The sequence below is a fragment of the Somniosus microcephalus genome, chromosome 6 (assembly GCF_052327205.1).
Source record: "Somniosus microcephalus isolate GS21.2 chromosome 6, FLI_Smic_1.0, whole genome shotgun sequence".
Lineage (NCBI taxonomy): Eukaryota > Metazoa > Chordata > Chondrichthyes > Squaliformes > Somniosidae > Somniosus > Somniosus microcephalus.
The window spans coordinates 204037687-204062920 of record NC_140992.1 but is presented as its reverse complement, the minus strand read 5'-3'; the positions used below and the strand labels follow the sequence as shown (position 1 = coordinate 204062920).

The 25234-nt window shown below is 42.1% G+C and overlaps 1 protein-coding gene across 1 annotated transcript; it reads left to right on the top strand.

The window, feature by feature from the left end:
* pllp (plasmolipin) lies at positions 1-24182 on the top strand. Its single transcript, XM_085991263.1, has 4 exons — positions 1-370; positions 17184-17360; positions 19821-19943; positions 21662-24182. The coding sequence occupies exons 1-4, from the start codon at positions 230-232 to the stop codon at positions 21782-21784; spliced, it is 564 nt and encodes a 187-aa protein (XP_085847389.1). The 5' UTR covers positions 1-229; the 3' UTR covers positions 21785-24182.
* The last annotated feature ends 1052 nt before the right edge of the window (positions 24183-25234 follow it).

Below are 25234 nucleotides of genomic sequence, written 5' to 3'. Positions count from 1 at the left end.
TTGTTCAGCAGCTAAGCGGTGTCAGATGTGTGTCAATGTTTAATTCTGGTTGACGCCCTCAGCAGTGTGCAGTCACCAGGCAGGTTCCTGGGAGAGTCACAGGCTGTTAACTCACGTCCGGACCAGTGGGCGAGGATGATGTGCAGCAGCATTACTCTGACTTTACTTTGAACCATCCACTGCCTTTACTTTAAGACGTGGTTTGCAGCCACTGAACTCCTGTCTCACTATGGCAGACTTTCCAAATAAAGTCAACACCCAGACCAGTACGAGGACTAACAGCAACACGGCTAGTCCCAGGTTCTCCCCAATCGGAGTGGACATCAATTTCCTCAAATCCTTCATCGGAATATTGATGGTAGTGGAAATAGTAAGTTTACTCGTTTCATATCTTGTTTTTCCTGTAACAATATATGGCTCGTTTTAAAGGTAAATGCTGAAATAACTGTTGGTTGACAGCCAGAGTGAACTTTTTGCTTTACATATGTCGAACCCGTGCGGAGAGCCGGCAGGGGCTCGAAGGGCCGAATGGCCTCCTTCTGTGCTGTAACCATTCTATTATTCTATATTTGAATTTACATGTGTTCCTGTTGCTGGAAGATTTGCATATTGACAAGTGACCGCGAGTTCAACATCAAACCGGCCTCATCCTGTGACTTACAAACAGTGCAATTTTAAAAATGTGTAAAAGTATTTCTTATTGTGGACAGTTATTGTTCATTTATAATTAGGATCAGTAGACAATGCATTGTGGATAGACTGAAGGGTTAAAGGCGAGAGCTTCAAATGATCTCACACTGGAATACAGTGAAGGGCTACAGTCTGCTATTATATGTAAACAGCTATAACAGGAAAATTTAACATAAACTACAGCACTTGAGGGGAGCACCGCAACAGTACTTGCTCTACTCTACTGCTTGAAACCTGACCATCCTCCAACAGCGGTGAACATCGGCGAATCTTCCCAGTACTGAAGGGCAAACCGTGCCTCGGGGAGGAAGATTCTTTACATCCGGATCAGTGGGGGGCCGGGCGGCTTCTAATGCCGTGACCAACGAGTCTGTGATACCTACTGCCACCTGACGTGGAAAGCACATGTGATCACCACTGTCTTGTCTGTAGAAGAGTCTCGCAACGGATCGTCCCGAATACACTTCACCAGCGAGTACTTGTTGGTGTGAATGTGTGCTCAAAATATAGGAAATCGATTGAAGTTGTCATAGTGGAAACAGCAAAACTGTGCACTGTATTGTTTAATCTTGGCTGCTTTGGATCAAGTGTGCAAGAAAGTCAGGTTGCCCAGTAACCAAGCTATTGGCAATACAGGTTCAACTTTAGAACTCCAGCTACACTGGCTTGGACTATTATTCGAGTAGATACAATACACCTCCAATACTTGCAGGCCATTGAGCAGATCTTCCCATTGTCACCCTTACTAATACCCTAACGTGTTGTTCTGTTTCAGTTAAACATCCATTAAGAAATTAACTTGGTTCAGATGTAAAATATGAATCTGACCCATCATTTGACTTGGCAGTATGTGGGTGCCGATTTATCAAGAGAGCACAAATAGCCAACTCAATTCAGAAAACAATAGCCTCCATCAGAACATATTTGCCAGTAATTGAGCAATGGGAATTTTCTGTGGTGGTTAGAATCCAACTAGCTTATCCTATTGACTGCACACACTATCCACTCTGGAAAAATTTGCTTATTTTAGGAGATCAATTGAAGTTATGTATTTTGAGCACACCAACCATGACATACAAGTACTCGCTGGTGAAGTGTATTTGGAACAATCCGTTATGAGTCCCTTCTATAGATAATGATAACCGTGTCGGGTGGCAGTAGGTAGCCCAGACTAACCGGTCATGAGGAGTTTTGAAGACATGAAAGAAAATGGCAAGGTGGAGGGATCCTGGGAAGGTGTTGCCGAGGGCAGAGATGTAATGGCTGAAAGAGCAGTGCTTCAATGAAAGGTGCAGAAGCAAGCAGCAACCTGGTATCAGAGAAGCGGATGGTGAATGTGAGGTCATATGGCTGGAGGAGATGGTTAAAATAGGGTGGGGGCAAGGCCTTGACGTCATTGGGGCTAAGTTGTCTATTTTCCGCTTGGACGTAAATAATTTCTTGGTCAAAGAGCACAAGCAGAAACCTGGACAGGGAATATTGCACACCCATACATGTTTCCAACAGACACCTATGCACAAAAGAAGAAAATATACCCCATTATATCTGGATACAGTTTTCCTGACACAATTGGACAGATAAATAACACACACATACCACATTAGAAAGAAGGAACAAACTTGCATACATCTACATCTTTCATGGCCTCCGGGTAAACCAAACTGCCTCTCAACTAATGAATTACTTTTGAAGTGTTGTCTTTGTACAACAACAACAACTTATATTTATATAGCGCATTTAACGTAGTAATAAGTCCCAAGGTGCTTCACAGGAGTATTATAAAACAGAAAATTTGACACAAAAGTAGACAAACACGACAATCAATTTGCTCACAGCAAGCTTCCACAAACAGCAATGAGATGAATGCTCAGTTAATCTGTTTTTTGGTGTTGGTTGAGTTAAGTGTTGGCATAAGAAAAAGTCCCTGCTCCTCAGTGCTATGGAATCTTTTACAGAGCCTCCAATTATTCTCCCATCCAAAAGGCAACACCTCTGACAATACAACACTCCCTCAGTACTGCACTGAAGTGCAAACTTAGATGATGTGTTCAAGTTCTACAGTGGGGTTTGAACCAACAACCTTCTTGATTTGGAAGCAAGAGTGCCAAGTGGCTTATCAATGGCTAAGGGAGATGCAGGCCCATTAAAGACAGATGCAGGTGATGCAGACAAGGTAATAGAAGATTTATTAAGTGAGTACTTTGTATTCATTTTCACAGTAGAGGAAAGGTTAAAATGCCAGTGATAGAAGGGAAACTAAAAATAAATCAAGGGGAGGAATTTATTGGATTCAATACATGTAAAACAAATGGTAATGGAGAAAATAATGGGACTTGGGATAGATAAGTCTCCAGGACCTGATAGTTTCCACCGCAGGATGTAAAAAAAAGTGTGAGGAAATTGCAGCTGCTTTAGTCCTGATCTTTCAAAGCTCTCTTGATTCAGGAATTGTCCCCTTGGATTGAAAAATTGCCAATGTCACTCCATTATTGAAGAAGGATGGGAGAGAGAAGACAGGTGAATACAGGCCTGTCAATTAAACATCTGTTGTGGGGAAGCTACTAAAATCTGTCATTTGGGATAGAGTGACTAAGCACTTGAACAAATGAGCGGATCAGAGAGAGCCAGTATGGTTTTGTTACGGGTAAGTCATGTCTAGTTGAATTTTTTGAGGAGGTAACAGATAAGGGAGTGTCTATGGATATTATCTATATGGACTTCCAAAAGGCATTCAATAAGGTTCCACCCAAAATTAACAAAAGATGAGTGCATGGAATTGGCGGTAGCCTTTTGACTTGGGTTGGAAATTGGTTGGAAGGTAGGAGACAGAGAATGGTGATAAAGGGTATGTACTCTGATTGGTGGCATATGACAAGTGGTATTCCTCGGGGATCTATTCTGCGGCCTCAACATTTCTTCATATTTATTAATGACTTGGATAAAGCAATATAGAGTTGTATATCCAAATTTGCAAATGACACTAAATTAGGAGGGACAGTAAGTTGTGCAGGTGGGGACCGAGACAGATTAAGCGAATAGGCAAAACTATGGAAAATGGAGTTCAATGTGGGCAAGTGTGAGGTCATCCACTTTTGACCCAAAAAATATAAATTGGAGTATTTTCTAAAGGGCGCGACTGCAGCCAACAAAATACAATAGTTGCGCATGCGCAGTTCCAGTGTTTCTTAAATTGTTTTCGCTGGTCTTCCCGCAGATTAGTGAGAGAGAAAGGTGAGGGGTGGAAATTTCAGGTATTGAGATCTGTAATATGACTTGAAGGTGATATTGGGATGTTGTCAGATTTGTGAGTTTTATTGTACTCTCGCGGAGTGTGTTTATCGCTATCGGGTCCTCTGCCGGTTGTGGTTTGAACAAGCGGCTGGTGAACAGAAGGCAGGCGCAGGATGTTGGGATTTAATCGGCTGGGGAAAGGATCATTGAGAAAGAGAGTAGATCGAGAGAGGAGCACTAGACAAAGAAACTGGGGAGGAAAACAAGAGGGAGGACTGAGAAAGAACACGAGAGGGAGAGAGAGAGTGGCAGCGGTGTGATTAATTCATCAGAATGAACTGCTAAAACTTCCAGTACAATTTAACGAGGCAATGTGACTCGACGGTGATATTAGGATGTTGTCAGATTGTGAGAGTTTTACTATACTCTCTCGGAATGTGTTTATCACTATCGGGTCCTTTACCGGTTGTGGGGAACGTTACTTTTTCTTATTTGGGATCTGACATTTATGTGCAGAATGCTTCTGTGTTGCTTCCAGTTCGTTGGCAGCAGTCACTCTGTTTCATAAATGGTGAGACACTAGTAACTGTGGAGGAGCAACTCTTTGGGAGTCCAAATAGCAAATCTTAAAAGCTAGTAGACCAGTACAAAAAGCAATCAAAAGAGCTAATGGAATGTCTAAGATGGGTTTGGAGTGCATGTAAGTAAATACACTGAGCGTGGTAAATAAAATTGATGAGCTGCAGACACATGGGACTATGATAGAGTGGCAATAACAGTGACCTAGCTCAAGGAAGGGGAAGATTGGGAACTTAATATTCCTGGCTACAAGGTATTCAGGAAAGGAAAAGGAGGAGGGGGTGGTGGATGTATTGATCAAAGAATCTAGTCTAGCACTGGAGAGAGTTGATGTAGTTGAGGGGCCAAAAACAGAACCTATTTGGTTAGAATTAAGGAACAATAGAGGAGCTATTATGCTACTGGGTGTATATGAAAGGCCACCAAACAGTGGGAAGGAGATAAAGGAGCAAATTTGCAGACACGTTTCAGAAAGATGCACGAACTACAGAGTAGTGATAATGGGGGACTTCAATGACCCTAATATAGACTGGGATAGTAACAGCGTAAAGGGCAAAGAGGGGGAGGAATTTCTGAAATGTGCACAACAGAACTTTCTTGATCAGTGTCTTTCCAGCCCAACAAGGAAGGAAGCAGTGCTGGATCTAGTTCTGGGGAATGAAGTGGAACATGTTTTAGTGGGAGAGCATTTGGGGAGCAGTGATTATAATATCAGGTTTGGAATAGTTCTGGAAAAGGACGAGGCCCAATCAAGCATAAAATTACTTAACTGGAAGAGGGCTAACTTCAGTGAGTTGAAAAGGGATTTGGCCCAGGTAGATTGGAATAAAAAATTGGTAGGCAATTGTAATTGAACAACGGGAGGCCTTCAAAGAGGAGATTGTTCGGGTACACATTCTTATGAGGGGAAAAGGAAGGCCATCCAAAGCTAGAGCACCCTGGATGACTATATAGAGGTTAACCTTTATATAAATACAAGTTGTTGTTAAAATGAGACAGAAAAAGGAGGCTTATGACAAGTGTATGGTTCATAATACAGTAGAGAAGCAAACTGAATATAGAAAGTAAAGCGGAGATCTTAAAAAAAATAAAAAGGGACTAAAAGGGGCAAAGAACGAATGAGAATAGATTAGCGGCTAACATAAAAGGGAACTGAAAAGTCTTTTATAAACACCTATATAGTAAAAGGGTAGTCAAAGGAAGGGTGGGGCCGTTTAGGGACCAAAAAAGAGATCATCTTGTGGAGACAGAGGACATGGCTGAGGAACTAAATGAGTACTTTGCATCTGTCTTCACTAGAGAAGAGGATGCTGCCAATGTAGCAGTAAAGGAGGAGGCAGTAGCGATATTGGATAGGACTAAAAATAGATAGAGGAGGTAATTAAAAAGTTGGCAGTCCTCCAAGTAGAAAAGTCATCCAGTCTGGATGGGATGCATCCTCGGTTACTGAGGGAAGCAAGGGTGGAAATTGCGGATGCTCTGGCCACAATCTTCAAATCCTTCTTGGATATGGGAGTGGTGTCAGAGGACTTGAGAATTGCAAATGTTACACCCCTGGTCAAAAAAAGGGGCAAGGGATAAACCCAACAACTATAGGACAGTCAGCCTGACAGCGGTGGTGGGGAAACTCGGAGACAATAATCTGGGACAAAGTTAATTGGCACTTGGAAAAATAAGGGTTAATAAATGAAAGCCAGTATGGATTTGATAAAGGCAAATTGTGTTTGATTAACTTGATTGAGTTCCTTGAAGTAGTGTGGTTGATGTTGTGTCTATAGACTTTCAATAGGCATTTGATAAAATACCACATAATAGACCATGTAGCAAAATTGAAGCCCATGGGATTAAAGGGGCAGTGGCTGCATGGATACGAAAGTGACTAAGGGACAGAAAGCGGAGTGTAGTGGTGAATGGTTGTTTTTCAGACTGGTGGGAAGTATACAGGGGTCAGTATTGGGACCACTGCTCTTTTTGGCCTATATTAATGACCTGGACTTTGGTATACAGGGTATCATTTCAAAGTTTGCCGATGACATGAAACTCGGAAATGCATTAAACATTGAGGAGGATAGTAACAGACTTCAGGAGGCCTTGGAGATGGCGCAGAGGACATTTACTAGAATGCCAAGGATGGGGGACTTTTGTTATGTGGTGAGACTAGAGAATCTGCGATTGTTCTCAGAGCAGAGAAGGGAGATTTGATTGAGGTGTTCAAAACCATGAATGGTTTTGATAGAGCAAATAAGGAGAAATTGTTTCCAGTGGCAAAAGGGTTGGTAGCCAGAGGACACAGATTTAAAATAATTGCCAATAGAACCAGGGGTGACATAAGGATTTTCTGTTTACACAGCGAGTTATGATCTGAAAGGGCGGTGGAAGCAGATTTAATAGTAACTTTCAAAAAGGGAATTGGATAAATACTTGAAGGGAAAAATTTGCAGGGCTATGGGGAAAGAGCGGGGGAGTGGGAGTGATTGGATAGCTCTTTCAAAGAGCCGGCACAGACACGATGGGCCGAATGGCCTCCTTCTGTGCTGTATCATTCTATGATTCTGTAAACTTGCCTTGTGTTCCCTTGAGTAAAGGGGATTGAGGGGTGATCTAATTGAGGTCTTTAAAGTATTAAACAAATTTGATAGGATAGATACGAGAAACTATTTCCTCTTGTGGGGGAATCAAGAACAAAGGGACATAATCTTAAAATTAGAGCCAGACCATTCAGGAGCAAAATCAGGAAGCACTTTTTCCACACAAAGTGTAGTAGAAATTTGGAACTCTCTTCCCCAAAAGGCTGTGGATGCTGGGTCAATTGAAACTTTCAAGACTGAGACTTTTTTATTATGTAAGGATATCAAGGGATATGGCGCAAAGGTAGGTAAATGGAGTCGAGGTGCAGATCACCCATGACCTGATTGAATGAATGGCAAAACAGGCTCGAGAGGCTGAATGACCTACTCCTGTTCCTCACATTCCCATTTTCCCCTAGTAAACAATTTTATTCTATTTCCATATTGTTCACTTGAAAGTCAGTTTTTGGGAGATCCTCTTTTTCTGTCTACCATTAACTTGCTCATTTTAACATGAACTGACCTGATTTATTGACCTTCTATAATTACTCTGATTGCACTTATCTGTATAATTCTGTGCATCAGAAAATGTGCACCTTTTGAAAACTTGTTTGAGTGTCGAGACAGCCTTCCTGTGCGGTGACTGATGAATTAAGTACCCAATAGAAGCTTACACTTTTGCCTAAATGCGTCAGAGGATGAAAAATGAAATGTCAGAGCAAGGAGTTATCAGTTAACAAAGGTGTGTTACATATTCTCCTACAGCACATTCCGTTCTAGTATGGACTTTGAATCCCAATTGCACATAATTCAAAATCTGTCTTGCACATAATTCAAAATCTGTCTTGCAATACCGTGTGTTACAAGATAGCCAAAATCTTCTGCTTAGTAGCTTTGCCGTTAGCAATTGTTTTATTTGCAGAGAATTTAATATTTTCTCCCTCTATGCGCTCATTTTTTTGGTAATTTATTTGTTGATGGAGAGTGTGGATAGGAGATCTGCTCCATTGCCTTGGACTGTACAGCTCTTGTTGACTGCCTACTGGGAGGTGCGGCCTGATGATTCACCCTGATTTCTTTTCCTTCTAGTTTTTAGGTAACGGTGCATGTTTATTTAACTAGGTTGGTTGCAATTTTTCCTCACCTGCCCCCATTTCCCAACCAGCTCTTTCTGGACTGCTTGGTTTTTACATGAAAATCGATCTCTCCTGATGGATGATAAATTTTTAAAATACATCTGCAACCTGTTGAAGAGGCTACAGCCTGCAATGAACTATGTGAAGGAACCATGTTGTTTGACACATGCCATTTTATAAGGGACATTAGATGGGAGGGCTCAAGTGACATGGCATAATGATTTTTATTTTAAGTAGCAGATGCTCAAGTGCTTCAACTTCAACATCCTGTGCCTGTTGTCATGGTAACAGAGTTTTGTATGGCATTCCCAGCCATGCCTGCCCTAGTCGGCTTATTTATTGGGAAGTATCCCTGCTTCCCAGTGGAAGGTCAGGAACTCTTAAGAGTGGAGGGGCAGGGAAACTTGATTGTCACAGGAGGTGGCCAGCTTGTCATCTTAGGAAGCATTTGTAAGCTGTTTAAACACTTGGCACAATAACTACTGATGTACCAAGTAAGTTTGCACTGATCCATTCAATGTCGCTGCACAGGCCCTCCTGCTTTGCAAATCTGTTTGTTGTATTTGATCTACATTTCCTTATCAAATGCATTTACAAATGGTGAATTGTGCACTCGGAGTGCAGAATCCCACATTGTGTGGAGGAAGCTTGGAGAACAGATCCCTTCTATGTTGTATTTACATTGTAGCATTGCCATTGACCAATAATGGCATGCAGTAATGTGAATGAGATGGCAGTATGTGGCACTGTACATCGGCAAGGAGACAGCTCTCCCCCACCACTAGAGCTACAGCACTCCTGACATACAGATTCACCTCATGTCACCATTTTTCCTTCTCTATAGATGCTGCCATTGCATCACTGACATGGACAATGACGACAACAACTTGGTTTATAAAGGCACTATGTAAATGCATCACAAGGTACTTCACAGGAGGGTTATCAAACAAAACTTGACACCGAGCCACATAAGGAAATATTAGGGCAGGTGACCAAAAGCTTGGTCAAAGAGAGAGGTTTTAAGGAGCATCTTTAAAGAAGGAGAGGTTTAGGGAGGGAATTCCAGAGCATGGGGCCTAGGCAGCTGAAGGCTTGGCCGCCAGCGGTGGTGTGATTAATTGGAAATGTGCAAGAGGCCAGAGTTGGAGGACAGACCTTATCTAGCCAGGGAAGGAAGTAAGCAATCACAGAACCAAAGTTACCATTACAACTCTTAAACATTTCTGTGTTGCAACCTGTACTCTGAACTCTGCCCTACTACATGGGATACTTTTACATTAGAAAACTGTAATCAGGGAACTGAATGCTGCACTATTTGCTTTTCTCTGCCCCAGGTCCAAATCGAGACCACAGACTTGCGATTCCCATTGCTAAAAAGGGAGACAATCCAGCTTAACCTTTTTTTGTTTTAACGAAAGACCTGTTGGCAGTTTGGCAGGCCCATCATAAAAAAGTGGTGGTGTTTAAATGAAAGAGTGCCATCCACTTTTATTTGGCTCTTGGGATGTGGGTAACACCACATTTATTGCCCATTCCTAGTTATCTTGGATCTTGCTATGCCACTTTATTGGGCATTAAGAGTCAGCCACATGGTGTGGGACTGGGATCACGTGTAAGCCAGACCAAGTATGAGGTGCTAGGTTCTTTTCTCCACAACAATCCAGGTACTTACAAAGTCATTTTTTTCTGGTGTCAATCCAAAAATTATCAGATTTATTAATTCAATTTTGCAACTTGCTATGAGGGGGAATTTCCATGTCTGGGTTTTTAGTCTAGTACCATTACCGTTCTGCTACCTACACGTACTTCATCTATATAAAAGAAGACATAACCGCTTTGAGTAGGGAGGTGGTTGGTCATGGTCCCATTGTGCTGGCGCAGCTGGTTTTGGATTTGGGTTTACAATTTGATTTCCATTGAGGTGCCCAGTATTTATCAATTTTTTTTCTCTTATGTATTTGTGACTCATACACTATTTTGGGCTTCAGCTTCTGTCACAATTGGGAAGAAAGTTTTTTCATTTAAAAAGAAAGAAGTTGCATTTATATAGTGCCTTTCATCTCTTCAGGGTGTGCAAAAGCCCTTCATAATTAATACAGTACTTTTGAAATGTAGTTCTTGTTGTAATGTGGGTTAAAATGGTTGAGATTCAGACAAGAAAAACCAATAAGAAAAAGGGAATTAACCATCTCATCAAATGGTAATGGTGATTTTCACTTGCATCAGGCTGAACTGTGGGTGAAAGTCATACAAGAATCACACTTGGCAGGAAAGGCAAAAAAAATAAGACTGATTGTGACGAGTATTTTCTGCTTTTTTTGGTTCTGTATATCTTTTGGATGAGATGTTAAACCAAGGCCCCATCTGCCCCTTCCCATGGTTCAGTTGAACATAAAAGATGCCATGTCACTATTTGAAGAGCAGAGGAGTTCTCCTGGTATCCTGACCAACCCCACAATTAGAATCGATCAACTGGTCCTTCATCTCATTTTGCTCTTTTTGGGAACTTGCTGTGTGCAAATTGGCTGCTGCTTTTAGCCTACGTAACATGTGACTGTAGTTCAAAAACAACTCATTGGTTGTGATACACTTTGGTACAAGTAAGGAGTGTGATGGAATACTCTCCACTTGCCTGGATGAGTGCAGCTCCAACAACACTCAAGAAGCTTGACACCATCCAGGGCAAAACAACCCGTTTGATTGGCACCCCATCCACCATCTTAAACATTCACTCCCTCCACCACCGGCGTACCGTGGCTGCCGTGTGTACCATCTACAAGATGCACTGCAGAAACTTGCCAAGGCTTCTTCAACAGCACCTCCCAAACCCACGACCTCTTCCACCTAGAAGGACAAGGGCAGCAGGTGCATGGGAACACCACCACCTCCAAGTCACACACCATCCTGACTTAGAAGAATATTGCCAATCCTTCATCGTCGCTGGGTCAAAATCCTGGAACTCCCTTCCTAACAGCAGTGTGGGAGTACCTTCACCACATGGACTGCAGTGGTTCAAGAAGGTGGCTTACCACCACCTTCTCAAGGGCAATTAGGGATGGGCAATAAATGCTGGGCTTGCCAGCGATGCCCACATCCCATTTTTTTTTTAAATCTCCGTAAGATGGGCGATCGCTTGTTATATAAATGCAAGTTCATAACAGAATGGAGGTACTGATTCCTTGAATATGATTCCATGATAGTGAAAGATGCACACTTGGGTCCTAAAGGAAAGATGGTGATGGGCAAATTTAGTTTAGGCAAGATCTCACTGATTTCCATTGTGTCTTAGTTAACTGGAGCTACCTCCAAAGCAAGTACTGTGGCTGGGGTCCTATTAATGCTGGGATGGGCTTCAGTTCCTCATCAGCTTTGGACTTTGTAACTTCTTTTGAGATGGGATGACCATCAGACAAATAATTGGTATTGGCGGTCCTAACACTCTATATTTATATTTAATCTTTGGTAAGCATACAGCTCAACATTAACAATTCTGCAGAAATTGGGCGTTTGACACCAAGATCACCTTGCCGGCTTTTCTCAATTTGTTGGAGGCTCGTAATTACCCTTCTCTATACGTGTTTGGGTACATGTGCTCAGATACTCCTCCCCGCCCCCCCACCAACCACCACACATCAACAGATAGTGTAACTGCAGCTGCCCAGTGCTATTAAACTGCTGTGGTTGATGCTGTAGAACTTGCACAGAAGTGATGTGTGGTACTGTCAATGCTGTGTGCACAGGAATATACATATTGCTGAACATGGCACCAATCTCATTCCAAAATTAACACCCTTTGGATGGCACAGAAAATATTAGTTCCCGCCAAGATCATTTCCGACCACACACCACACTGTCGCCTTTTCCCAATACAGGCTGTTCCCATTACAAGTATAAGTAATATATAACAGCTTGCTACAGGACACCAATCATTCCAAAGTTTATTAATAGTGAGATGTGGGACTTCCTCAAACAACCAGTGCATTGTAGAATTGTTGGGTGCATTATGGAACAAAAACAAGAGCAGATAGAAAATGTGACTGATGTGGAGAATGAACACATGAACGGGGCAGAGTGAAATCTACTTAGGTTTTTCCCTCCCTTCCTAAAAGGATAGACTCCTTGCTGGGGTACAGTGCCCTTTGGTACCTCATCCAAGTGGCCATAATACATGTGTAAACCTAGATATTGGAGTGATGGCAAACAGTTTGATCAAAGGGGACACCACAGTCGAGCCACATTCTGTCTTCCCCGCCATCCACACTCCAGCAGGGATGAGAAGTAGGAAACCTGGCTGAATTTTCACCTTCCTCGCCCATGAGTGCCATGACCAATTGCGATACCCCATATTGCTATCCTAGCTGAGATAACAGACTGGGAATCAAACACAAGAACATGGCTCAGTGCCACACGACCAACTGATGCTGCTGCAGCCCGAGGATCAACAACAATACTTCGATGACATAGGATTACATTTCATAAGACTTTTTATAGCAACAAGCGACGCTTATTGAAGCACATTATGCACTGTGACAACACATTACAAGCCTAATAAAAATTGCAACACTGCGGCCATTGTTTACACTGCTGTAGTTTGACAATAGGAATGGCAGCACTGAGGAGAAAGGATCAGTCCTTACAAAAACAAGGCCCTGTGATCAGCTACATACAGTTCATTCCGATCAAATGCTTCATTGAGGGCAATTTTAAAATGATGTTTCTTCTTGGTGCTCCTGAAGGTAGTTCCATAGGTGCTGGTAGCCCTTGAATACCTCGCCTAAGTGGCCACGCATAAGCATCAGTCGGCTATTTAACCACGGGGGACATCATGAGAGCCTGATCCTGTTGTCGCCTCACATCCATGCAGGATCACTTAACAGTGATCCAGAACAGTGGCTCATTTTCCCCCTTGTCCAGGGTAGTGAGGCCAATTGTAACTCTGTTAGTGCTGCCCTGGCTGAAATCAATTGCCTCAAGCTAAACTAGGGATTGAACCTCGGCCTATATGTCTCGGTGCCAAATCAGGCCATGCATTATTTCACTGAGTGACTAGGAGAATGATTTAGAACTTACAGTACTAATGGTGTAACAGAAATCTTCAAACCCACCATCACTGCAGTAACGAGTTATAAAGAACAGCCAATTGTTCCAATAGCCATAGCATTTGAACAACTATGTGCTGTATGGAAATAATGTGACCTTAATTTAAGAGAACACAAACTAATGAATGCCATATCTTTTATCTTTATGCACAAACTGCTCACCTAGAAACACAGGAAGTCGGACCAAAGGACATGTTTAAATTAATGATAAGTAAATTTAAAACACATATTAGAAAGAATTTCCCTGTGATAACATTTTGCACTAATCTGCTGGCTGGGGTAGCAGAGAGAAAATGATTAACTCTGTCCCAAAATTTAACTGGATGTTATGATGGCAGAGTTAGGGTACTGGGAAAACGAGCTTTGATTGGACGAATGGTCTTTTCCCATTCTTTATTTTTCTTGTGTTCTTACAGAAAAAGACTCTGAGTACAACCCAACACCTATGTGGCTCTGTTCCATACATAGGGTCTCAAGCCATAACAAAATGTGACATCTCTTCCTGTCTATAATAGATTCAACAGGGTCAAAAGATTATTGGTGCAAACTCATCTGGGCAGCAGACCTGTAGAATGTTACAGGCCATTTGGTTCATCAAGATAGTGCCAGTGTTTTTCTCCACCTAGTTTAAACCCTCACTCTCCATAACCTTCAATATTCCTCTTTTTTCAAGCAACTATCTAAAAGAATTTATAGGCCCTGTTTCAATGGTTTGTGGCAGAGAATTCAAAATCTAATCCGCTTCTGTGGAAAAACATTTTTTCTCACCTTCCCCTTTATTCTTTTTATGATTATTTTCAATTTGTGCCCTCGTTATCACTGAAAAATGGAAATAATCTATCATTTACCTCATCGTAACCCCTCGACCTTCTCCGCTCTAGTGAAACAGTTCAAGTCTCTCTTCATAATTGTAAATCCTCATCCCTGGGAACATCCAACGGCACCTTGTCCATTGCTTCTGTATCCTTCCTACATGGGTGCCCAAAACTGCACATATTCCAACTTCAAGCTGACTGAAGACCTGTAAACATTCAACAATGCTTTTCTATCCTCTGGACCTAGATATAAAACCAGTGATTCTGTTTCCCCTTTTGATTGCCTCATCTACTTATATTGCCATCTTTAATAACCTATGTATCTGCATACCAAATGTCTTTCAGTCCCTCGGTGTCTTGCCGCTTTGATTTTCTTGCACAAGAGGCAATGATTAAATGTACAATACTTGGCCTTGGCAATACATTTATTTTTCATTTAGTTTGTTGCACTCTGTTCAAATTGAGTTGCACTAATTTCATTATATTGCTGCACAGACCACTAAACTCACAAGGCACTCTCCTCTCGCGCTTATTCTGAGGTTCTTTAAGGCTGAATGTTAGAAGCTGGTCTCTGCAGTGCTCTGCTGTTTAATCTGTGACTTTGGGGTTGGATTCCCTGCATTTGCTTCACAGAAATCAACTTCCCTAATCTGATGGGACAGTAGAGATTTTTGTAGGCCTACAATCCCATTGACTACCAAAACCCCAGTTGCTTAAGAGCTGCTTTTAGTTTGGTGTTCGTGCCACCATCTCCGGACGTGCAGCCAATGGCAAACTCAGGGTAAACTTGCCAAATTCACCAAGACTGGCTACTGGGGTGAAGCTTGCAGTGGACAGCCTGAGAAGATCTCGCCAGTTGTCTTTGGGGTTTCTATTGGTTCTGCAAGACTGTGGGACAGGAGCCAACAGCACAAGAAACAATATAACCGCTTACCCTCCTCTGCTTTAGTGTTGAGTGTCAGCCATGGCTCAGTGGGTAGCACACTTGCCTCTGAGTTAGTAGGCTGTGGGTTCAATCCCCAGACTTGAGCACATAGTCCAGGCTGACACTCCAGTGCAGTACTCGGAGTGCTGCACTGTCGGAGGTGCTGTCTTTCAGATGAATCATTAATAGAGGCCCCGTCTGCCCTCCCAGGTGGACATAAAAGATGTCATGACACTATTTGAAGAAGAGCAGGGACATTCTCCCCAGTGTCCTGGCCAATATTTATCCATTAACCAACATCCCCAAAACAGATTATTTGGTCATTATCTCATTGCTGTTTGTGGGAGCTTGCTGTGCACAAATTGGCTGCTGCGTTTCCTACACTACAACAGTGACTACAAATGTACTTCGTTGGCTGTAAAGCACTTTGTGATATCCTGAGGTTATGGAAGGCTCTATATAAATGCAAGTTCATTCTTAAAAAAGTATAAAAGTAACTTTACACTATTGTGCAGTTGATGGGGAGAAAGTGATGTTTGCCTCCAGCTATAATGTAAAAGCACATATAAGATAGCGAACAAAGTAAATACACAAGTTTAAAGGACAGTCTGAAAAGCAATTCGAGATTACTTGCCGATCACTTCTCAAAACCAGCCAAACTGTGCCAATTGCTAAAAGCTAGATACTGAGTCTGGGCAATAAAAAAACCCGACTAATTTCACAAGTTGTAATTAACCTCCTTTTGTTCTTTATTGTTGAACAACAGGTGTGCTTCCAGGCATAGATTTATGGCTGGGAAACTGGAAATTACTGACATAACAAACTACCCTGACACTAATAACCCTCAAACGATGGGCTGTTTTTTTAAATATTGATTTCAAAGGGTAACGGCACCACTGGAAGCTCTGCCTATGGGCCAGTTGATAAACAGCATGTAGCTGAGCATATCAACCAGCAGGACCCAGGTTTGATTCCTGGTCTGTGCTGAGTTACTTCTTGCAATTAGCCTCAGTGCCTTAGGGTCAGGATGCAAAACTGACTTGGAGGAGAGGACTGTAAGTCAGAGTTCCCACTCCTAATGGATAACCAGTGACCCCCTATTGGAAGTTTGCATGTGGCTCTCGTACGAGAACAGGAATGGCTATGATGCCCCTCATATTAAAATAGCCTGCCAGCACCCAGTGTACAGGCTCGCACACTGGCCAGTAGCCTGCCAGCACCCAGTGTACAGGCTCGCACACTGGCCCCATCTCACGTATTACTGAACCATACAGACCAGGAAGGTCCCAGGTCCAGTTCCCAATGTGTGCTGAGTTAGCTGATCTCAGCTAGGGTAACAGTTGGGGCCCTACAACTGCATTGGTGAGCAGATTGCGAATTGAACCAGGGATTTTCCTGGTCAGTATATGCCTCCGTTCCACATTGGTCTACGCCAACTGAGGTGTTGGGGGAGGCTAGGCTCTGTGCGTGATATCTTCATTATCTGGATCTCTTGCTTATTCAGCAGGGAATGAAGAGTTAGAAAAACATTGCAAGTTTTTAACAAAAGTTTAATCTTGATTAGTGGCAGCTAATATTGAGAAGGAGAAAGGTGCATCTTTGGTACAGATGAGGGCAAAGAATGGAACACAGAAGGATTGGCGATGGAGAAATCGGTGCACTGATGTTACTTGCAAGTTGGACTAATTTAAAGTCAGTCGTGGCTCAGTGGTAGCACTCTTGCCTCCTGAGTAAGAAGGTTGTGGGTTTAAGTCTCACTTCAGAGAGTTGAGCAAATCTAGCCTGCCTACTGAGGAAGTGCTGCACTGTAGTTAAACCGAGGCACCGTCTGCCCTCTTGGGTGGATATAAAAGATCCCAACACATTATTCGAAGAAAAGTAGGGGAGTTCTCGCTGGTATCCTGGCCAATATTTATCTCTCGACCAACATCACTAAAAAAAAAAACAGATTACCTGGTCATTATCTCATTGCCATTTGTGGGAGCTTGCTGTGTGAAAATAGGCTGCTGCATTTCCTACAACAGTGACTACATTTAAAAAAAGTACTTCATTGGCTGTGACGTGCTTTGAGACATCCTGAGATAGTGAAAAGTGCTATATAAATGCAAATTCTTTCTAATGTTTTATTTCATTCTGTGCAGGTATTCGGCTTGTTGGTGTGGGCTCTGATTTCTGGTTCAAGAATCTCGAGTGGTGATTCCGCATTTGGATGGGTGATGTTTGTGGCAATCTTCCTGTGGATACTCACCATTATTATCTTTATCTTCTACCTGCTGAGCCTGACTCCTAAACTCCCAATGGTGCCTTGGACTCGTGTGGTAGGTTTCATTTGAAAAGCAGTGAATCAGGCTGGTTCTGCAGGTGTAAGTGACACTCCAGAAATAAGTGGGATTCCTGACTACAGTGAACAGTTAGCAAATTGTCCAGCAATTTATATCTCAGTTTTTTCAGTTACTCACTTCTCTAGATTCAAAAAATCATACCACTATATCTTGAAACTCCACAAAAGTAGGGCCAGTGTGATAGTATTCAGACCAGAGCCATTCATTTCCCATTACTGCTGCACATTTACTTAATTCCCCAATTTAATGTAATTGGCAAAAGAGCTTGAGGTGAGAGGAGGAGAAATTATTTTATGCAGTGACTTATGATCTAGAATGCACTGCCTGAAAGGGCGGTGGAAGTGGATTCAATAGTAACTTTCGAAAGGGAATTGGATAAATACTTGAAGGGGAGAAAATTCTAGGGCAATGGGGAAAGAGCAGGGGAGTGGGACTAATTGGCTAGCTCTTTCAAAGAGCCGGCACAGGCACAATGACCCAAATAACCACCTTCTGTGCTGTAAGTTTTTATGATTCTCTGATTTTATTTGCTGTACTCAGGTTTAATGTACAGAATCTGAAAGGTCATGTTACATTTGTTTTTCTTACTGCATCGCAGCTCGATATTCTTCGAGGTTTTCAGTCTTGTGGTAAACCGATGTGGTTAATTTGAGCCCTAGACGGAGCCTGTTCATTTCAACTGTGTTCGTTGGTGAATTGTTTTCCTTAAATTATAGTCTCGCTCAACACAGGCCACCCTTGGCTGAGGGAGTGGCTGGAGAACTGCCCCACAACCTGACTGTTGTCTTTATTATAACAATTGCTCTTGGTTATAGGTTAACACATTGTGGTACATTACTTTTGTAGTATACAGAATATAAGGTGGGCCATACATGGTACAGAGTGATGGTGAGTGAATATTACAAAGCAGCTCTTGGATGGTCCTGGAGATTGAATCCTGAGAGTGGTGGCAATGTTGGTCTCTTATAACCTGCGTAGCTGTGCCAAGGGTTCTCCCACAGAGAGAGTCCAAGACCCCACCTGGGGCATTGCAGAGTGCAGAATAGGTGACTCTCTAATAAATTGGATACTTTGTACACCTTGAGTCTTTTAAAAGAAATTCAAGCTAATCATGCACTGGTTCTCAAAATAGAAAATTTCTCCCAGCAGATGAGTTTATTTCTCCCCCCCCCCCCCCCAAGAGACCTAATGTTCCTTAAACAGGAGTCCGAACCTGAAGCCTGCAGCTGAAACCATGAATTACCAATGCTCAGTGAGATACAGCATAAACAATGGGGCCCATGGGAATCTCTACATTAAACATTTCCCAATACTGTACATCCAGTGTCATAGGTCAAGGCCTACATATGAAATTTGCCATATTGCAGACTGCATCAGTCCAGTTGTCTAAGCCCTACTGCAAATCATTTAATACACAGGTGTTGAACTTGAACTTAAAACCTTACAACCTAACTACATTTTAACTCTTTGGAAGAAGTACAGACTTACACAGCGACTGACACACATGCAAGGAAAGGCTGGTCTTTATTGGGGAGAGACTCAAAGGTAGTTTCATAGCTCCATATTGGACTGAGATTCAGAGGGCCCAATTTCACAACCTTCCTGGAAGTGACACTTCAATAGGTGTTAACCTCACTGGGATTAGAGTTTCATCTGCTCTTATCCAGTCTGGTTCCTGAGATTTAGCCTTCAATGTAGCAAACTTCACATTCAGGCCTGTACCTTTTAACTCTGGATTTATTGAGAAAGGTTTCACTTTAAGATTCTCCTGAGAGTTGCTGTTCTGTTGGTGATCACAGCAGCATTGATATGGCGAGGTACATGATTCAATCTGTTCTGCCTTCCTGCTAAAACAAGAAACAAGGAAGAGGTGAAGAAAGAAAAGTAGAGAATTGTCTCCCATTTTTGTAAATCTTGGCTAAAAATGGTGCATTAGGTTCAGTTCGTGCTGAGCTAGCTGATCTGAGTTGGGACAGCACTAGGCCTCATGGTCCCTGTGTGTGTGGGGGCATCAGTTGAGGGAGGGTTTAGGCTTAGTTGTGATGCTCCCTATGGTAGAATAGCCTGCCAACACACTCTGTCTAGGTTAATGCATGGAAGGCGGCCCATTTGGGAAAAGTACTGGAGGGCGATCAGCACCTGTGAACTCTACCTAACAGGAGTTGGCTCTTCAGGAGATGGAGGAAAATTCGGCGGGGGGTGGGGGGGAAACATGGAGTTTACTAAATAGCGACACTCCCTAGGACTTGAAAATCCCTGATTCTATTCCCTTTAATCATCCGTGGGAAGCAAAGAGATTGGGGACTTGACTGTAAACCTATTATTTATTTTTGCATTTGCGACAATACGCAAACATAAAGAAATATGCTAAGTATAACCCTGTTGTAGTGGCCTGCAGCTTGAGACAACCTCTTACATCTGTTTCTCTCTCCACAGCTGTTATATTTTAACTTGGGTGCTACAATTCTGTACTTAACTGCCTTCATTACCAATGCCTCTTCTGTTGACCCAACATCTATTAAAGGGTCTCACAAATACAATAACAGAGCAGCTGCTGCGGTGAGTGTTTAAACATATTTTAAATTGGCCTTTACCTTTTCAAAGTGAATGGTATTAAAAAATTATACAATTAAAGATTAGTATTCACAATTGTAAAATCTGAGACGTGTAAAATATTTAATTTTACATTACTGTTAATATTGATAATGGGATAAACACAGTGCTAGGCCCGTTCTCATTCATGCAACATGTACAATCCAGCTGAATAGTCAGTATTTGAACTGACTGGAAACTCCTAAAATATTTCTGATGTTGCTGTTTTGTAAAACTGTTAAGGTGAACAGGAAATAACTGGCGATTTTCAGTTTCTATTGAATCAGCAGGAACAGCCACTCGTGAGGTTTGAGTGGAGCTGGCTGTGTTAGGTTTGAGTGGAGCTGGCTGTGTTGCCTTTGTATCAAGAGTGGTACAAAGTCTCCTGCATTCAACCGGATGAGGCAGCAAAGCCTGTAGAAATCAGAGCACCTCGGCAGGAAGAATTTTCTGTGTGCAGTTTGTTTAGCAAAGTTATAAATCTGTTCTTTATAAACAAACGTATGATTTCATTACATGTAGCGCACAGCATAATTCTTCCTCCATTGGATATGCAAATTTAAAACCTCCAATCACGTTCTCAGAATCAAAGATTCCGATTTGAATATCTGAAATATGAAGAAGGTTCTTGGTGATGTTCAGCTGTTGACAGAACAATTAATTCAAAATCTACCATAATATATCCATGGGATAATTACCCCCTTAATATGCTTCCATGGCCTGAAACCTGAGGAAGATCTGTAATACCTCGACTACTCACGTCTGGCACAGAAATCACAAGTGAGGCTTCGATATTGGTTGTTATGGATGGTAATAATCCTAGTTTGAGAAATGTGTGTATTAGAGGAACTTGGGAACAGGAGTAGGCCATTCAGCTCATTGAGATTGCTTCACCTGTCTATTAGATCATGACTGATCTGTATCTCAACTCGATTTTAGCTACCTTTTGATCCATATCCCTTGATACCCTTACCAACAAAAATCTATGATTTCAGTCTTAAATTTCAATTGACCCAACATCCACAGCCTTTTAAGGGAGAGAATTCTAGATTTCCAATATCCTTTGTGTGGGGGAAAAAATGCTTCTTGATTTCACTCCTAACAGGCCTAGCTCTAATTTAAGATTGTGTCCTCTTGTTGTGGATGCCCCTATCAGAGGGAATAGTTTGTGTGTCTACCCTATGGAATCCATTTATCATTTTAAGCACTTCGATTAGATCGCCCCTCAACCTTCTTAAAGGAGATAAAAACCAAGTTTATGCAACCTGTCCTTATAATTTAACCCATTGTTTAGGAATTATGAAATGATTCTGATGAAATACTTATGGCAAAAATGTCAATTACTGATATTGCACTGTTACTGATAGATCTGCGAGCAATTTCTCCCCCACCACCAAAATCCTTGCTTGAAAACACTGACTTGTACGTTTAATTCTATCGGTACCAGAAACACTCTGGCATCTCAGCTAAGTTGCCACGACAGTGAATGAACATCAGCAAACGGTGCGATGTACTTTGCAGCTTGGAGTAGGAGCGCTAGTTGGCTTTTTCCCTTCCCGCCAACCCCCTCACCCCACCACCATCACCACCACTTTCCCTACCTGCTTCAGGAGGGAAGGGGGGCGGGGAAGAAATCTGTAGCCTGTGCTGTATCGATCTAATGACATGATGTGCTTTCCCCACAGTTCTTTGCGGGTGTAGTGATGATAGCGTATGGAATAAGTACCTTCCTTGGCTTGCTGTCATTGCGAGGAGGAGGTGGGAGCAACTCCGCAACAAGTCAGGCAACTGGAAGTAATTCGGCATAGACTTTTCATCAAGGCGGAAACCACAGCGTATTCCTTTACACACGTTAGAAATGACGAGCAAATTGTGTTGTCTCAACTGTTTCCAACAGCACACTCCATTCCAGCTCCTTGTTCAGCTTGATTACAGCTCTAGATACACTGCAGTTACCAAGGGCAAGAATAATTCGAGTTGTTATTTTAAACTTTTGACTTTTTTGATATTGCAACTTTTCTTGTGGTTTGACATTCTCCCCTCACATAAATACTGAGTTCACTATAATCGCATCAGTTTTTATCTTTGCATGAGGAATTACATGTATATTCAAACTGCATGGAAGTGAACTGCATCACAAGCCACCTCCAAAGTATCTACCTGCACAACAGTCCTGCGCATTGTTGGAGTATCTTTAAGAAATGATATACCTTGGCTCCTCTGCTGGAGTGGGTAAAGGTGGTATAGTATTCAGCTGTGCAGACCAGAAGGCCTCGGGCTTGATTCTTGGCCTGTGCTGAGTTGGCTTATCTAGGTCAGGGCAGCAGTTGGATTGAGTGTCCTTAAGGTGGGGGTGGGAGAATAGCAGACTTCCTGGCCCTGATCACTAACCAGTGACACTTGCTTGGAAGTGTTTGTCTGTGGGTGTTAGGTGAGGCTCAGCTGTGATTCCCCCTCCTGGTAGAATAGCCTGCCACTGCCCAGTATCACAAGTTCACATGTGGAACTGTATCTCAGAATACCAGTACTTTCAGTACAGAGCGGGATAACATTGGCAATCCAAATGTGCTTTCCATAGGAAATGTCACAATTTTTGTTATCATAAAGTACACTGTACAATTCAATCATATCTATAACTCCAACAGGTTGAGAATGCAGGTTTTTCAAATTAGTCTTCAAGTCCCTCCTTGAATCCATAGTGCAGAAGTTTTCAACACAAAAGGACCATTCACTGTATCTGAATATGTTGCTTTACCCATTTAATCACTCAGTAATGCCCTATCAATGACTTTGGAATACAATGAATGGTTCAGTGACAAACAAGACTCCACTTAAAAGTATGTTTAAAGGAATAGGCACTACATTGCGAACTTTGTGCAAAGACTCACAATATCATTTTATTGTTATTGGTGCTGTCATCACCCAGGGTGACGACAGAAGTGGGAGTGCAGAGGTACAACATGTTAGAACGCCAATGAATGAAGCCAAGACTGCTGGTCTCGCGGGGGGAGGGGTAGGGGGTGTCACCCCTGCAAGCCCTCGTATTGCTGAGGTGCCGATCTTCCCTATGCTGCTGTGGAGAAGCACGAGGAGGAATTCAGAAAGTATTCGAGTTGGAGAGAGGCCTGGAAAATGGTGCCCACCCTCTAGGCCACGGTTCACATGTGACCTGGGAAACTTCAATCATAGAATATAAATTGAATAAAAGGGATATATGGTGTCACTAAAGAATAAAATATAAAGAAATAATCTAAGGCACTTTACAGAGCCATAATCAGAAAACAAAATGGACTCTGAACCATACGAGATATTAGAAAGGGTGACCAAAAGATTGGTCAAAGGAGGTTCTTAAAAGGAGGAGAGGGAGGTGAAGAAGCAGATGGATTGAGGGAGGGAATTCCAGAGCATAGGGTTTTGGTGGCTGAAGGCATATCCACCAATGCTGGACTGAAAGGGAAGGGGATGCATAAGCAGCCAGAGTCAGAGGAACAGTGAGTGCAAGGCGTGTTGTAGGGCTGGAGGAGGTTAAAGAGATAGCGCCGGGTTGAACAGGACAGAAGTTGTGAACATTTTTATTTCCCAAGGAGAGTGTGGATGACTAGAATTAAACTCTGCAAGTATGTGTGGTGTTTCAATTAAAGATTGGTATTAATGAGTGGAGGGGGAAGGGAAGTAAAATGGTGCAAGGATTACAATAGCAATCTTTCAAAACAACTTGTTTTCCAGTTTTATTTTCACTAGTTTAAAGTCCAAACAAGAACCTTTATGATCATAGCAGCAATCATTCTTCTTCAAATATAATGTTATGTAAAGCTGCAATCAACATATGAGACCGTGCTATTTCAAAGCAGCTCCAATTTGCAGAGATTGACTTTTTTTTGTCCAAGACCTCCCAACATCTTTCTAAAATGCACCTTCCATTTTTACCTGCTCCTGTATTGTATATTTGTTACTGTATTAGTTACTTTTCTGCATTTCATTTGTTACAGTTGAAAAATATAACACATCCTTACTGGTTTCTGCGGTATGTTAATTCTAATTGTAATATAATAAATATTTAACACTAAAAATTACAAAGTCAAAGTACTTCTATTTAAATAAGTACATCTGGAATTATATTTATATAAAAGCTCTCATATCTGTTAACACATTGAGGAATAATCAATGATGTGTAACTGCATTCTAATAAAAGGAATTAGTCACCAACCTGTGGTTGTGTCTTGTTCATATCGATCAGTAGTGAAGTGCAGTTGACTTTTTCTTAGGGAGTTTTGCCCTTGCTTTCCTGCAGTTGAATGCATCATGGGGTATGGCGGACAGGGGCTGGCACCCCAACAGGTGGTTGTTATTCACACATGAGCCTAGAAATTTAACCATGGGGGCACCACAGCAAAACTCAACCCTGTCCTCAATGATGACACACATGCAGTTTTCAGCAGAGGTCACTAGATCATGATCAGGAACGGAAACCCTGGCTAATTTCCCCCCTCCCCCAGACTCCCAAAGGTACAGAGGCCAACTGTAATACCCTGTGCTGCCACCTTGCCCAGAGAACAGCGAGCTCAACAGTCTTAGGATCCAGCCTGGGACCTCCCCTGGTTTGTACAAGTCAGCGCCACACGAGGTCTGAAAACAAAGTAAAAATCATGCCATCACAATTTCAACACATCATGAATTACTTTTAAGGAGGAGATAGCTCTTTCACAGATCTCCAAATAATGTGCTTGATTACAGCACATTTTATATTTTGTTTTAAACTTTTCCATACTTTGAGAAAACCTCATTCAAAATTAACAGGACTTCTAGGATTTTACACCAAAATTAGTTCATACAAAAGTTGGAGTTTTTGCAGATCAAATCATACATCTTTACACTGTAATCACAACATAGTCCACTTTGCTCATTACTACAACTTGCATTTATATAGCCCCTTTAATGTAAAAATACATTCCAAGGCATAATCAGAAAAATACACCAAACCATACGAGATATTAGGAGGGGTGACCAGAGGCATAGTCAAAGAGATGGGTGAAAGGAGGGACTTGAAGGAGGAGGGAGGTGCAGAGGGATTTAGGGGAGGGAACTCCAGAGCATGGGATCTAGGTGGCTGAAGGTATAGCTGACAATGCTGGAATGAAGGGTGAGGTACAGGAGGCCAGAGTCAGAGGAACTGAGAGAATTCAAGGCTGGAGGGGGTTACAGAAGTAGCTCGGGTTGAACAGGTCAGAGGTTGTGAACATTATCGTTTGTACTAATAA